A 17530-nucleotide genomic window follows, 5' to 3' on the forward strand; every position below is an offset into this window, starting at 1 on the left:
ATTCTTTGAAATAATAATGATCCCGTGGTGAAAGATTTGTTCTTGAGAAAGAGCAAGAATAGGATACAGATAGATTGTGTAGCCTGGTAAACAATGTAATCTTCCATAAGTGAGAAGAGTTAATAAAGAAAAATAGTTGCTTGCCTGACTGGTATGTCTCTGCTGACCTAGTTGTTGAATTACCCCTAATAATTACAGTATTAAGATAATACATATTTGTTTCCTCATGGGGAAGAAAAAGTAGGAGACAGTTGTTAGAGAAGAAACCATAATCTCTTTCTCCTCAACATTTTTTTATGCGTCTGCCAAAATTTATTTGAATCTTGACTCAAATTCTTGCTACACAATAAACAAAATGTTTGCCAACAGATCCTGACATCTTACATTTTCATCTGTAAATGTGCTCACTGGCCTATTTACATGACTGCCCTTTAATAGATGACAAACAATAATTTTATACACACTAGTTTACAGACTCACTGATTACTTGTCACTCTTAAGTACTACACATAGAAAAGTAACACATAGGGAAGCATCTATGCTAGCCCTTCCTGGGATTCAGATGTAGCATGAATGGCCTTTGCTTTGCTGTAACATACTTAACAGTATCTATCTGAACAGGATCATAGAATGGCTTGGGTTGGAAAGGACCTTAAAGGCCCTATGTCCAACATCCCTGTCGTGGGCAAGGACACCTTCCACGAGACCAGGTTGCTCAGGGCCCTGTTCAACCTGACTCAAACCACAGTGAGAGAGCACATAAATCTTAATGGTGACAACAGGCATATTTTCAGATTATTCTTTCATTTTAGAGAAAATCTTGAAGCTGGGTAAGTGCAGGCCCCTACAACTTGACCTGATACAGGTGCTTCAGAGCTGGGACTTTCTAACTGTGTAGCTCCGGTTTCAGGCACGGGACAAAATGTTAGCACCAAATTGAGACAGCTTCCTAACACTGGCTTGTTATTACAACTGCATCAAAGTGCAGCTTGGTGTGAATGTCAAATGTTATTGCCCCAATTACAAAGTAACACATATACAAATCTTATACACGGTATTGAGTAATAAAAAGAAAAATCACACAGAATGTTTGAATAAAGACAAAAGAGTTTCCAAACTACACATTGCAAACAACACAGCCTTTTCTCTTTTACAATCCTTTGTTCTCACCCATGCTATTCACATACATTCAGGTATAGAGGAAAAAGCAGTAGCTTCTCTGTATTAATATTTATTACCGATGTTTGTCAGTCAGAAATATCTGTCATAAAAATCTTGTAATGCAGCACTTGCTTATCTGTTACACTTCATTCCCTCTCAAAGCACCACGTCTTTAAGGTTGGCAGGGCAAAACCACTGGCTTTTCCTACATCCCTTCTTTGTTTCGACTGGCAGTTCAAGGAGAACAGAGACAATTTGTGGCTGTTCATACAGTATCTACAGAAAACTTGCACCCCAGCCACATTCAGAATTTACAAGCAACTGTTTCACCATGTACACGATGCTTTATCTCATATGATCTACGCCAGAGTCACTGAAATCACTGTACACTCTGGATTTGTTGGCTGGGGTAGCAAAAACACCATGAATATCCAGGTAAGCAGAGCAGAGAACACCTCCCTGCCACAGCTAAAAAACTGAAACACGCCTCCATCTCAGAGCTTTCTGGCTCTCTGCTGATACTGGGCAAAGTATGAGGAATAAAATTAAACCAGATGAGGAGAAGCTCGTGATGGGGCTGCTGGGGTGTGCTGCTTGGCACGTCCCATCGTGCGGCGGTGGCAGCGGTGGTACTTACTTCGTTGATGCTGATCTCGGCCTCCACATACTGGAGCCCCTTCTGGAGGATGGAGATGAGTGCGGCAGGTGGCACTAGTGTTCCGTTGATGTTGGACTGGCTGATGTGGCTCTCGATACCGAAGGTAAAGGCCGAGTGGGAGAAACCTGAGAGCAGGAAAAGGAAGCCATGATATGAAATCTAAATGCACCAGTCAGATACACCTTCACGGTCTAAAAATAATTCTGTCTTGAGATCTAAGAGATGCTGCCGTGTAAGCAGATGGGTGTGGGCTGGCTGCTCGGAGCCGGGGAGGTCAACCTGAGCCACCCTGACTGCCCATCCCCCCCACCTCCCCATATATAGGGGAAGCCATATAGAAATGGAAATGCATGCAGAGGAAAATAACTGCACTAACTGAAACAAAACATGTAAACACCAGCAATTGCCATAAGGGCAGGTCCAGCTAAAAAAAGTGCCTCATATCTCCATTTCCCTTGCTGAATTTCAGTGCTGGGTGTTTGCTGACGCTGTGCACTTAAATCCCTACCAGCATGCAAGTTGTATAAAATCAAGGCATAGATGCAGCTGACACAGAGGAGCACTTCCCTTATACCAGCGAAAAGATTTCAAATCCTCTGCTCATTTATTGCTTAGTAAAATATGATGGGCAGAGCACTGCTGTTAAAATGTGAAACTACAGAAAGGCCACCCCTGTAAACCTATTTTCTGTATGTGAACAGCAATTGCAAAAGTAATTAACTGGGATCTGCCACACAGCAGATGACAAGCTAGTGAGGTGGCCTGTACTTCAGCCAGAAGTCTTTCTCTTCCCTGTTTCATTTTTGTCATTGTCTGATTAAGTAAGTGGCAATGAAGGCGACAGCACTGAAAATTAAAGAATTTTGGCAGACAAATTTTAAAGAGTGCTGCCTTAAATTCTGGCTGAAGTTGCTCAGAACAGTTGCTGGATATGGAGGTGAGCGCTGCAGAGAGACTGTACAGAGGGGCAGCTGTGGGAGGGGGGAGGGGGAACAGGATGTAGATATAACTGTAGGAACCCATTTATCATCACACTGTCTCCAGAGCATTAATCTAACATTAAAAGCCTTGGGGAAACCACCCATGCACTGTCTCAAACAGGAAGAGCTCTCATCGTCTCCACCAGCTAGACAAGAAAAAACAACAAACAACAAACTCCCCCAAAAAAGAAAAAGAAAGCAGCTTTAAATGAAAATACTTCTGTTAAATATAGCTGTGTCTCTTCCCCTTGTCAACGCTAGTTTCATTTATAGTTTTGTCCGTTAAGGGATTTCCCCTATATGACTGCAATGCCCAATTCTGTGCAGGCTGGGGATGTGATTTTGGGCTCGCTTGACAGTAGTGATTTCTTTCTCTCTTTTCAAGATGCTTCTCCCAGCTAGCTCAATTATTAACACAGATAGCTAGCAAAAACAAGCTGAGAAACAGAATGCCTCCCACATTTGAAACCAAGGTATGTATTTCTCTGATTCTCCCTTCCCCCTACACATTTTGCTGCTGCTTTTCTCTTTTTCCTGATAACGGCTTCCACTCTCTCCCCTCCCACCCTAATTTCACTTCCTGGTGATCTCCCAGTTTTGGGGGATGCTTGGGATGCCTTGGACACTTTTTAGGAAATGGCAGGTCCACCTATGAACAGAATTCTATAGGATTACAAGGCATTAAAAAAGGACAGATAAAAAACCCCCACTGAAAAACTGCAGTATCATTTATGTAATCCCTAGGCCAATTTCTTATTCTGTATTGCTCTTTGTGTCCTGGTCTAGTTTATGAGCTGCTGGACCTCCTGCTGCGAAACAGAGTTTAAGATCTGCAGGGCAGTGTTTTTCCCTGGTTATTAGTTTTGTAGGACATCTAAGCACATTACTGGGAGCCACAATGAGGAAGAAATCAAGCACTGAGCATTCATAGCCTGCACCTGAGAGGTCTAGGGCCTAATAACTGAACACTGAAATCTCTGTGTGTATCATTAAATACATGGCATAAAACTAACCAGAATTAGAGAACCAGATCCCTCTTAATTTATATTTATGTGTATTTGAGTTAATCAACAATAGTAACACAACTTCCTTAAAACAGAATGAACTTAAAAATACATGACAGATAAATTGGTAAATCTATGTAAGAATGAGAAAACTGAGTTGTTGTCCAAGAGCACTAAAGGTGACTGCTAAAAAACCCAGCAGCTAGTTTCCAAGTCAACAGCTCAGAAAATTTTAACACGGTCTCTGATTGAAACAACAGGTGGATGGCATAAAAATGGCAACCAACAAACATGGAGGGGAAAAGTAAAAAAGTGGAAAACCATGACTGTGGATCAATGGCAGACATAAATCTTAAGTATGACATTTTACATCTCATTATTGCATTTTGTATCTTACAGAATTTTTAGCTGGCTGCTGGCATATCTCAAGCCCCATCTTTGCCAGGAGACAGATGACAGCACACAGCTAAACCTCTTTGTTCAGTCCTGATCCCCAGAGAGCAATACAACTCACCTCATAGCATGTGATAGAAGAAACTTTTCAGTACAAAAGTCAATTGTGTTTTTGCAATGAAACTTGTTATCTTACTGTTTCTCTGGATGCTGAGAAACGATCACCAAAGCACCTGTTAGATGAGCTCCTGGTACACTGTCACTGAGGAGCAATCTCACTTACACACCTCCAGCAGCTGTGAGAAACTTTTGTAAGATTTTATCTTACAAGACAAGATCAGATTAACAAAAATCAATGGCACAAAACTGTTTAAGTGAGTGCTGCTGGACATAGTGCTTCTCATACCTCTTGAAAAAATGCACCCACATACAATTGTAGTTAAAAAAAACGAGAACAACAGAAATATGCCAACCAGTCCTCTAACAGATAGCTAATTCCCTCCTGATTTCTTGTATTACCACAGCAGTTATATAAGGCTCATTTGAAAATAAATGGATTTAAAACCACCTCACACAGTCAACAAAATCCTCAATGAAGCTGTACCTACATGAGGTTTCTGATAACACTGAAGAATCACCTGAGCTTTACTTTTATAGTTACCAGATAGTCATCAGTTCTCTTCAGGGCTCTGCATTGAACTACACTAAATTACACAGCAAAGTTGCAGCTCCATAGTTTAGTCTTACAAAATGGTGATTTCTACTATACAAAGGCAATAAAAAAAAAATGTTAGCTTGTTAACCTGGCCCTCCTTCTAAAATCATGAAACTACACTGGGGACACAAAGCCAAGACACAAGCACCACCCCCACTTCCCCTCTGTCAGAGCAGTTGGGGAGTGTGAGCAGAGACAGAAGGTGCTCTGCAAGTGGGGATCTGAAGGAAGGATGTGGTGTGGATGATGTGAAATTACAGTAGACAAACTGGAAATGCCGTGGCAGCAGTGAAATGAATGAAAGTTGCAAATCCGTGTCTGTATGCATTCCTTCTCATAAATTCTGTCATTCTGCAATAATCACTCTACAAAACAGTAATTTCTGTTCAAATAGCACCAGTAAACAAAATCTTAGTGCAATATACCCTTCAAATACACATGCAGTGAGACTATGAGCTTTTAAGGTTAAAAGCATGAACACAAAGGGCTGAAGAGGAGAAAGCATTGCCACACACTGAACAGGTTTCACATCAGTGAGCCAGTTGCTATTGCTGTGACATGACCAGTGCCCTAAATGGCATCTTTCAGCAGACTTGAGAGAATGTCTTCCAGGTTTTTTCTGCCTCAAAAAAGATGGGGAAGCAGAAACCATCAAGCTATGTAAAATCTGTAAATATATTATCATATATGAAAAAATCTACCCAAATGAACAGTGCAGATCTTGGGATGATCTTGGTATGAATGGAGGTGACTTAACAACTGTGGAATAGTTGGACTTGAAGTATTTCACAGAGCATAAAAGCAGAGAGGAAATAATGAATGCAGAAAACAATTACTTAAATGACCCCCCAATCTCAAAAAATTTTACACAAGTCAGAAACAGACTTGAAAACTGACTGAAATTCCTAATTGAGAGATTCCCACACTTTTTTTTGTACTGACAGTGGTAACAGGTCCTGATTCTGTGCTATATCTTTTCCCACACTGAGGTGTCTGTATATACTCTCAGTGGTACATACACAGCCGTTTGGGAATTCTTGCCCTAGGCAGTGCCAAAAAATGCATATGTAGGACTCTGTTTTGCAAAATTTCACTGATAGGTTTTGCTATAACTGCAAAAACGGAGATGATGGATGGTTTTTCCTTTGGCTGTTCCTTTTTCAGTTAAAATGGCTTCCCTTTGAAGCTAGATTTGTCATTGATCATAAAATGACAAGGTTTTATTTAATGAACATAATGATACTTGTTTGATCTGAAGGCTACATAGTTTTAATTGTTTACAGTATGCCTGGCTCACATCAGAAATGCCTGTCAAACGTAGGTGTAGAAAAGGCAACTGGGGTGCCACACAGCCCAGGGAATGACTTCTTCTCCAGAGATGTGTCTCACCTCTTCTGGGAGCAAAGCACTCTTCCTTTTAGACGCACAACTGGGGTGATGCTGAGTATTCCCCATGCTGGCTTGTTTGGCACTCACAGCTCCAGCTAAAATTGACATCTACCAAGTGTTCCTTTCATTTCCCAATCTCTTTAGCACTACAAAAAGCATGTCTTTGTAAAACTGCAACCTTGAATTGTAGCAGCTACAGTACCTACTGCTGTATTTGTACAGATGAGGGGAATGGCAAAGAGGGGTCTGTGGAAGCAAAGACCCTTGAACTGTTTCAGCCCTTACTTGGCTACTTGGGAGTTACTTTGGGGATGCCCTGATGAGCAATAGAGAAGTGATCTGTTGAACAAAGTTTTCTGTTTGTGAGCTAAGTGGACTTAGTTTTCTCTGGTTAACCTAAATAGTTTGCTGTACAAAGACTTTTTAAAACCCAGGTGTTTTTAAGTTATTTGCTAATAACTCGGTTCAATTACTTCCACTGTAAAATCCTTCACTGAAACATTTGCTGCTGTACAATGAAACAGAAAATAAAGAATTATGAACATCAAATTGCCTTTTTCATACACTTTGGGCATCTTGATGATGAACAGCCTCTATCCCAACACTGAGTACAAGTAACAAGCCATTCTGACAAATCTTTGTATAACTAATGCCCGGTGTGGCCCTCTCTTCTGGAAAACAGTGACATTTCATATGGAGATCTGTGTCCTTCAATAAATTTTCCTATTTCTTTAACTCAAGCAGTCCAGACTGTGGTTTGCATATACAGAGATCTTAAGTTCAATTTCTAGAAATCACTAAATTAGTGATGTTATTACTTTAAGAGAGAAAAAAAAAATGAAAGAAAAGGAATAAACTATCAGACAATCCCTTTTTTTTTTCTCCAACAATTTAACCATCTCCACATGGAAATAACCAGCACTTCTTGTTTAATTGGTTTCTCTGCCATTGTGTTGTCTTTCTTTTTTGAAATTTCCAATACAAGCTCCTCCAGTCCTCACCTCTGAAGTAACACAGTATTCCCCATTAAAGTATTTGGCAGGTAGAGGAGACAAAAATGAGCAAGGCTTTAGAAATTATTAAAACTACTGGCTCAGCAGAATCAACCTGCAGCTGCTATAATGGGATCCACCAGATCAAGTTTTCTGGCTGCAGAAGAGCCTGCTTTCTTTAAGATTAGTCTTGCATCTGGTACTACTGCTGAGACTTTGACCAAAGGACAATTCATGCAAGAATGGAAGGCCTGTAAGAACTGATTATAGCTATACAGGCTGCAGGGAAAAACAAAAACAAAAACAAAAAACAAAAGGTTGTCAGGAGCAAAGAAAAGTCATCTTTATGACCATAAATGGGTATATGGGCAAAATTCCCGGGAGATTCAGACACATCAAGCAGAAACATTCCACTGCATCATGAGTCAAAAGAAAATCGCGCACAGGAGGAGCAGACGTCCACACACAATCCCATCAGCTGCTTTACCATGTTACCAAACCCAAGTAACTCCAAAGCTGCCTGCACAACTGCTTGCCAAAGAAACCAGATGCAAGCAGTGGAAAAACACTAATCCCAAGTTTGACGTCTGGGTCCTGGGAGTGCCATGTAAGCAGGAAGGCAAGAAGGGCAGAGTGGTGCAATGTGGTGCTCTGAAATAAATTAGAGCCCCATCACAGCAGTTAAAAGTCCACAAAAAACCCCCGGTAAAATACGACCATGAAAAAAATAATTTCCTCCAAAAACTAATGATGTACAAACAATATAGTCAATGTTAAATTAAATGAAGACTTCTATAGGTCTAGATTTATCAGTGTAGAGAAGCAAGGCACACGTATCACTAATGGCAGATTTGAATGCAATTTCTGTATGCAAAAACCAGAAGCAAACAACTTAAGTTAGAGCAACTGTATTTTCTTAATTCAGGGCCTAGCTCATGCTAATACAGTTCCTGAGGCAAGTGATGTAATTTCTTTCCATTGCCTGAGAAAATACAGTGATGCTCTTCACTATACTTGACTGCAGCTGCCATTTAGCCTAGTATTTTTTCTTCGATATGATGCACAGAGTGAGAACTGAGAATGCAACATGGATCCCTATCCTTGCTTATCCTTAGGTTTTTGTTTAAACTGAATTATGTTTCCATAAAAACATGGTCATAAACTCCCAGTGTACATATATGTGAAGGCTTTACAAAAAGGGCAACTGGTTTCTTTGAAATATGTTTGGTCACAGTAAGTGTCTGGTGCCTTAAGTCCCTGGTAAGATTCTACTAACAATTACAAAAAATAACTGTGGACAAGAAACCTCTTCCAGATCTTGTTTATTATTCACAGCAGAATGAGATTCTTCCTTAGTTGAGTTTTTTGTTTCTTAGTAATACATCCTAGAGGACCTCTCTGGTTCTGGCAATGTCTGCTTATTTTGGAGACCTACCTTTGCAATTACATAAAGGGCTTAACAAGGACACACATTAGCAATTTAAAATAGAGAACTGCAGTTAAAAAATATTTTTAGAAAAATCATCTTAACAATAGGGCTTGCACCTTTGTTTCAAGATCAGGATTGCTAAATGATTAAAATTATTTCCAGAACCCTGGGAAATGTGTTCAGTATTACAAGCTCTTGCAACAGTCACTGGGAAATATAAAGAAAGTATTCCTAGCTGTAGGTAGAATTACAGTATGTCTAGTTACCCAAAGTTTTACAGTCGTGATTATTCACTAATATTAAATGTTACGCCCTTTTTTCTTGGATATTGGACCTGTTCACATTCTGCCAAGAATTCAGAGTAAATGTCTGCTACCCAAAATTATTTTATTATGTGCCAAAGAATGTTTTTGGCAGGTACTTTTTTTTTCTTTTTCATGCGGGAAAGTATGTTGGAAAAGATTAATACAACTTGGAAATTATCTTTTGATGAGTGGTACTTGGCACTCACTGTTTAAGCCTTTCTGAGGGCTGCAAATTAACAAAGAGAGAAATACGATACAGACAGAAAACAGAGCACAAGCAATGGAAAGAGGAACTTATAAAAATCTCTTGAAAACAAGGTCTCAAGTAATCCTGCTTCACTCACCCTGTGCAAATGAGAATGACAATTGCAAATAAATATCAGTACAGATCTAGCAATTTATTGCAACTATGGGCAAAGTCTGAAACAGCTTATGAAGGTCATAAGGACGAAAATAATCTTTTCCTTCTGAATTAATGGGATGCTGTTATCTTTTAGCCCTGCCTGCGCAACCGAACATCCAAAGAAAGAGACACATAAATTTTGGGATCATGCATATAAAACAGACTTCCACAGTCGTATATACTTTCCTTAAGCTATGTTCTTCTCTCTGTTCTAACATATATCTCTAAGTGGTGGCAAGTAGGACACCTCAGCTGACCCTCAGGGGACATTCAGGAACCTAACACCAGGAAGGGGTCTGTGGATGATGACTACGAATGGAACCCTAACACAGGATGGGTGTGAGGAGGGGTGGTCTGTAAGGGCCATGGCTGTTAAGGCAGAACATTCTCAGCACAGAGGTTATTAGCAAAACTTGCAAAGCTCCACTGGGCTTGGAGACTCAAACTGAGAAGCAGTAAAGTGAGAAATGTGTAGGACTGCACTGGTTTTATGAGCAAAGTCATCTTGACCTTTAGACATCTGTCTTCTACCCAACTTGCTATTTTCTTAATATCTAAAAATACTGTGTTTTTGCAAGCTTTAAAAAACAGGACATGAAGTGATCAGAATCAAAATTTGTGCCATGGAATAAATTTGTAAAGGTGTAACTGTTTATGTTTGTGTAACTTCAAAATCACTGTTTGTTCAGTGTCCGAGATCCAACCCTGTACAGCAACTTTCAGGCCAAAGAAAAATTGAAATAGCCAAGTTTAGAAAACTGTGAAGAGACCTAGAAGGAAATATGAGGTAAGTAGGCTTTTGCAAATGGCAAAACCCCAAAATACTCAATGTATTTCTTTCCTTCACATGAAGTTAAAAATTCTGCACCAAGTATGAAACAGGGTACATAGAAAAAACATTTCAAACAGACCTCCTGAACTGCACCACAAAACATTTGAAAATATTATTTATACATTTGTATATAAAGAGATACCTGGTCACAAAAGTCACAAATCTGTGCAAACAAAAACCATAAAAAATGGGTCTCATACAGCCTGTAAAATTCTTTTTAAAATTTACCAGAACAAAGTAGGACAAACCAAACAACCTCTTTACCTGTAGAAATGTTTCTTCCTTACCATCACAGAACCTGGATTTTGTGAAGCCAACCATCATATACTGCTAGTACATATTCATTGCTCTATGAAAAAAGTGTCCAATTTGGTTTGGACTTGCATAGGTGCTCAGCTTCATCCTTTCCAAGATCTGTAGCTTTGTTAAGTTTAAACAAAATGCTTTGGGAACTGCAGCCCAACAAAGCTTGTTGCCTTCTAATGTTGACCTTGATTTTCTTAAAACGTATTTATTGTTTACAAAGAGAATAAATCTTTACTAGCAGAGAAGAAACTGTGCATAATAATACAGTTCTTATTTTAGAAATGGATTTGTCCTTTTAGCATAATCTATTCTCAAACAACAATGAAGTATAATTTCAAATTCAGAGTCAGGCCCACTGTTTCTGGAATCATACAATCACTACATTCCCAGTTTAAAAGAAATACAGAAAAATCGAGGAGATATTAAAAAGAAGGAGTCGTGGTTTATTAAAATCCCTTATATATCCTTTTGATAATACACTATTTTACTACAAAAATATTATGCTGGAGGCATGATATGATATGATATGATATGATATGATATGATATTAAATATGTGTTGTTACAGATGGTTTCATGTCATACAGGAACATTCATTCTGAGGTGACTTCAATGAAATTTAAAGCATACCATTTTTTTGGGTCAAATTTCTTAAGTGTTCTTATCCAACGGTCACTTTGACTTGTATTGTACTCCTAGAAAAACACTGTGGCCTTATTTATCTAAAAAAATTCATGAAAACTCTTGTGACTTTTGGTTCTGTGGTTCTTGGCTGGTTCTACAGCTAACTTTCAATAAATCAGAGATTTGGATCAAAACCTTAAATTATTTTATTTTAATTAAGTACGCTGGCCCTAAAAAGGATAATGCATCATATAAATAGGACTGCATGCCCACAAATCAGGTCTGTGCTAAACCATGAGAATTAAAAGTAGAGTTTGTTTTGCTCTGAAGTCTCACTATTGTACAGCTGAAAAGCTGAAAGAATTCCTGCCTTCAGTTGCAACATCAGTTCCTGAAAAATACAGTTAGCATCTCATTCATCCTGCTTTTAGGGATATATATTCACCCATAAATTCATAGACAGTACTCTGAAATAATTGAAAAAGAATGTTAAACATTGTTGCAGCACCCATGCAATACTTTTTACTCAGATGATTTCAGTACATTTTAGGACTATAAACATTCAACATCTGCTTAGGTACTGTTCATAGTATTAATTTTGCTTTCAAACAGGAAAATTGAGGGACAAAAACTTTAGGGTGAGGTATAAACACTCAGTTTTGATGTATGCCCTTGAAAAATGTATCACTTTATTTATTCAGTAATGCCTGGTCGCACCCAGTTACAGCAGCACAGAAGTGGCTGTGCACAGGGCAGGTCAGAAGTGTCCTTACTGCGGTGCAGCTGAGGTTGGTCTGTGAGCTACCGTCACTCTGTGCTGCAGGCAGGACACACCAGGCCTGAGAGACTGGGGTAACACGCATGTCGACAAATAATGCAGCCACAGATTGTTACTGAATCAATGCTGAAATGTGTGTTTTATCTTTGCCTGGCAGGCTGTCATTTCAAGGATGTGTTTTTCCCTCAGCAAACAAAAGGTCTCCATCATCCCTGCCTTTAGAGCACAGCTGTGTACAGAGTCTTGGGAACACTGCAGTGACTGCCTTGCAGACCCTTCTCTATAGGTTGTTTAAAGGATATTTGAGGCTCTCCAGTGCTGAGCAGGAGGTTGGACTACTTGAACATGAGCCAGCGACGTGCCCTTGCAGCACAGAAAGCCTAAAGCATGCTGAGCTGTACTACAAAAAGCACTGCCAGAAGGTCACTGGAGGGAATCCTCGTCCTCTAGCACTGGTGAGAGGCCTGGAGCGCCGTATCCAAGTGTGGGCTCCCCAGTATGAGAGAGGAGGGATGTACTGGAGAGAGCCCAGCAAAAGACCATAAAGATAATCAATGGACTGGTGCATTTGCCATACAAGGAGAGGCTGAGAGAGCTGGGACTGCTCAGCCTGGAGAAGAGATGGCTCACAGAGGACCTTATCCTCTCTGCAAAAATACCTGAGGGAGGCGCAAAGAGGATGGACACTTTTTCAAGTGGTGCCCTGTGATAGGAGGCAATCGGCACAAAATGAAACACATGACATTCCACTGAAACACAATAAACCATTTTTTACTGAGGGGGTGATAAAAGCATTGGAACTGGCTGTCCAGTGAAGTTGTGGACTCTCGATCCTTAGGAGATATTCAAAACCTAACTGGACACAGCCCTGGGCAACCTGCTGCAGCCAACTCTACTGTTGGCAGGGGAGATGGATGTTTATAGTCCTAAAATGTACTGAAATCATCTGAGTAAAAAGTATTGCATGGGTGCTGGGACAATATTTACCATTCTTTTTCAGTTATTTCAGAGTACTGTTTATGAGGATCTGCAATGGCCCCTGCCAATCTGAACTATTCTCTGATTCTGCCATCTCCTGAGATACTATCCAGACTGAGCCCTCCTACGATCCTAATGAGCCAAATTGCAAGAAAACATAAAAAAAGGCAAAGAAAAATCATTATCCAGTGACTCTGCCATCAGTGCACACTATTGCTTTTATTGCCACACTGGACAATTGCCTTTACTGACCAAGTGATTCATTCGTCTAATGAATTATTCTTCAAGGTATAAATTTTAATAATTTAAGAAAAATATATGCACTGTTTTGCATGCACATTCCTCTTCTACCTCGCAGCAGTCTTCCTACACAAAGGAAGCAGCTAGCTTTGAAGCAAATTTAGCTGACCTATATATGCCAATCTTTTATGCTTTGCTTAATCTGAATTATTTTCAACATGCACGTCTCTCGTCTGTGACTCAGGGACTCTGTGCCATACACAGTTGCTCAAAAAATACTCTAAACATACCTCATGCAGGCAAAGTATGGACTTCAGAGAAAAATTACACAGGCTTATGTAAGTAAAGACGGTTGCATCAGGCACCAATTCAAAAGAATAGAATACTGATCTTCAGCCATCCCCTACTGCCTGAGAACTTATGGAAGCAAACTGTGATATTTACACTTTCTGTAAAATTTCTGTAAAATTGAAAAAGAGACTTATTCAATATAAAAGGTAGTTTCCTTCAATTTTTGTTGCTTCCTTTTCAAAAAATTGCAAATGTCAATGGGAAAAAAAGTAATTTAGTACTATTCCAACTATTAGTATTTAGTTTCATCACAAGGATGAAATCCCAGAAACATCGTAATACCCACATTTTGGATTCTCTCATAATTTCCAAAGGCAAAATAACAGCAAAATGCCTTGGATGTGGTTAACAGGAAAGGCCCATATTTGTACATGCCTAACTACAAAGGGTTTTGTGATTCACAGAAACCTTTTGCTCTGTGCCCTTGAATCAATGCTTTAAACCTGAGAGAAAATCTTTTTCTCTAGGAAAACAAAGAAAATCTGTCAACTACAAACCAGGCAGACCAATGTGCTGCTAAAATCCTGAATTTACAGAGGGGAAAAAAACCTTTTTTATTAGCTGTCTTCATTTTTATGGTTGGGAAGAAAACAAATGAAAATTCCAAAGTAAATTCCAAAGTAAAATTTACCATCCAAAAAAGATGGTAAATTGTCCCAAGTCAACATCTAAAAATGTCATTGACATCTTTTTTAGCAAAAGCATCTAGCTACTGTTTTTATTGTCTTAGATGTGGTAAAGATTGTACATGGTGCAGATTATACACTGGGGAACAGTTATCATAGATGTGTCATAAAACATGGAAAAACTCAAATCAAAAAGTAAAAATTTCAGTGTAAATGGAAACTTACACAATCTTAACTCTAACCAGTCATTGCAAGACATTCGTCACAATAAGTGTTCTACGAGAGAACAGGGTAAGCCACAGGCAACTGGGGACCTGATTTTCAGACACGAATTCCAGACTGCAGCATGCCTATAAATGCTAGAAAAGGAACACTGTTAAATGATCAATGCATCAAAAATACTCCATTTGAAAAAAGCTTTAATAACTGAATTGACGTGTTGGGCTGGGTAGGGAAGGTAATTTATTGTAGCATTTGGACAGAGGATTTGCACTCACAACAGATGGCAACACATTTTAGATTAAAAAGTATGTGAGACATTTGATTTCCCTTTGGTTTTGCCATCCTCCCTCAACTCTTAGAAATTTCCTTGGGATCCTTATTACTCCTCATTGCATTGTACTGTCTTTTGTGATTCCAAAAGAAAAACAATTATCTGTTTCTCTTTTGGAAAAAAGTGGAACAGGAAAACTCTACATTATGAATTGTGTATTTTTTTTCCAAAAACTGAGAAACCCAGCAGAAAGTCTGTGTCAGCAATGAAGGTGGCTGCTAGCAAAAGCATGCTTCTCAGGTGCAAAGTTAATGCAATTAATATTATTATTTGAATAATATGTTAGTCTTAATATTATCTAATATTTGTTGTAATTAACATAATTTGATGCCAGAACTGTGGTTACTTTGGTATGGCTTGTTTCACTTTCTCAATGCACCTGGCTTTGTCGATACAACTGCTTCCACCACAGGAGTATTTTGTGTGCTCCCATCTCCACTGGTTGTACACTCTTAGCACAGATACACCTAACTGGGGCCAATATTTCATTTAAAGGTAGACTTTGTATCAAGACACCTACAAATAAACATAGCCTGACTTTAAGAAGTTTGACTCCTGAGATAAACAACGCTTGAAAGGCCTGAGCACTTTTAAGAACAACCCCTTTAAACTGTGCACCAAAAAATTCGTAGTAAAAAAGGAGAAAACTAGACATTGCAAGACTTGACTTTGGATAGGAATAGATAACTTGAACTGAAAATAATCACTTGTTCTCTTTGTATGTCAAGAAAGGGGTATTCATGGTCTTACTGTGGAAGTAGTTAACACCTAGTCACCTTAGTGGTGAAATTCCTACAGCATTAAGCTATGGAGCATAAATGGAAATTATGATAGACTGCTTTGATTTTCTGGACATAGATAAGCACTGAGACAGTCACCTGTGTGAAGAGGCAACTATTTACTTACTTATTTTAATACAGCTAAATATTTACAGCCTTAACTTGTTCCAGCCCTGTGTTGTAAGGGAGAGATTTGACTGCACTGCCCGTAGATCAGGCATCTTCTCCAGCCTGCTCCTCCAGCAGCAGGCAACTCAGAGCAGTCTCCCTGGCTGTACTTTTTCCTGTCAAACCCCATCATCAGTCAGTATAACTCAACAAATGCCACAACTTACTATTTCATTCCATCTGCAGATGTACTTGGTAATCATTTTATATTTCCTTCCAGGTAACCAATAAAGTTGTTGAACAGCATTATGCCAAGAAGAGATTCCTGTGAGTTCCCACTAGAGGTAAATCTTGAGATGAATAGTCCCCAGCTATAATCACTTTTCAGGATGTTTCTGTTATCCCATTTTTAATCCATTTGGTAACTCTGGATTACACTGGTTTTACTCCTCATTATTTCATTTTGGTTTCAACCACCGCATCAACAAGACCAAATAAATATCATAAAGTAGTTTAAGTCTATTAATGTCAGCACAGCTATCTCTGTCAACTTCATTTCTGATCTTGGAAAAAGGAGTATCAAGTATGTTTGACAAGATCCATTATCCATAAAAACTTGCTGGCTGGCATTTGGCATGATGTCATCTCTTCAGATTTGTTGGAGATATTTAGTCTCAGCCTTCCAAATATTGTCCTTGACCTATAGTTACCTGGATCATCTTGTTTAACCTTTAAAAATTCTGGCACAACATTTGCTTTTTCCAGTTCACTGAAACTCTCCTCAAAATGCCAAGATTTGTTAAAAAGCAACAATAATGGTTTAGACAGTTCAACTCTATTAATACTCTCCTGTGCAAGGTTTCTGATCTGACAGAAAATTAAGGAGGAAATATATAGTTACTGAATTTTACTTCTAACTTCAAGTTTACAAGAGCTGAACTCCTACTAGAATCACTTGCCAGCATTTTCATAATGAAGTGCAGAGCCCCCTTCAGCATCTTTGCTACAATGCTTCAAAGAATCTCAAGTGTTTCTGTATCTTGCAGATGTAAAATACATGAAATATTATAGGGACATTTTGCTTTTTTTTTTTTTTTGCTCCTTTGTTATTTCTCTCTTCCTCCCATCATTTGCCTACATTTTATGGGAAAGCCTGGAAGTTTTACACAGTGAGATCAAAGGACAGAAAACTGAAAAAAAAGCAAACTTTTGTGCGGTCTTGTAAGCAACATTAATGGTTGTGTCTGAAAATTTTTAGAAGCTTTGGGTTCAGCTAATGTTAACAAATAATCAGTGTAATAACCCTGTTTTTGACAAACTCCTTAAACTGTAGGGGTTTGAACTTAGACTGTATTTAAACACTAGCCCTTTAAATCTGGCCTGCATTATTTCTGAAGCTGCGGAGTAAATATCTTTCATTTTCTGTTGTGTCTTATGGCATTTATAGTAGCTGGTGGAAAGCCAAAATGCTGAATAACAGTTTCTGTCTTATTGCCTTACTTCATCTGAAAACACAGATATAAAAACCTTTTGGAAAAAATGGTGACAGTAGTAAAAAAGGCTCAAAACTAATGTAAGAAGCTTTTTTAACAGATTAGTGGATTCATCACTGGTTATAATTCTGGTTTACTGAATGGAATTCCTAACAAACTGCCAGGCACATCTACATCCATATCTAGCATCTAGATTTCAATATGCTCAGTTTGAAGACAATTGGACTATTTATTCAAATATTTAACCTTAATTTTCACTCACTTATGTGTATAAAATACAACAGAACAGCGGAAATACGATGTTTTTGTGTATGTCTTCAGTATGTGTGGATCAAATAATAAAAAATTTTTACCCTCTAGATAAGAATGTAAGAGCAGTACAACTTGCCATTAACATATAAAATTGCATGTTAAGTTCCCTGTAAAATGGCAAA

General features: G+C 38.7%; 1 protein-coding gene across 3 annotated transcripts in view; it reads right to left on the minus strand.

Moving 5' to 3' along the window:
* Positions 1–17530, minus strand: part of TBL1X (transducin beta like 1 X-linked) — a 192592-nt gene that overhangs the window by 35027 nt on the left and 140035 nt on the right. For all 3 annotated transcript variants that reach the window (XM_053972155.1, XM_053972154.1, XM_053972157.1), the window contains one exon: positions 1799–1944. In XM_053972155.1, coding sequence (XP_053828130.1) covers positions 1799–1944 — 146 coding nt within the window. The remainder of the gene's footprint in view (positions 1–1798; positions 1945–17530) is intronic.

This window comes from Vidua macroura, chromosome 2 (assembly GCF_024509145.1).
Source record: "Vidua macroura isolate BioBank_ID:100142 chromosome 2, ASM2450914v1, whole genome shotgun sequence".
Lineage (NCBI taxonomy): Eukaryota > Metazoa > Chordata > Aves > Passeriformes > Viduidae > Vidua > Vidua macroura.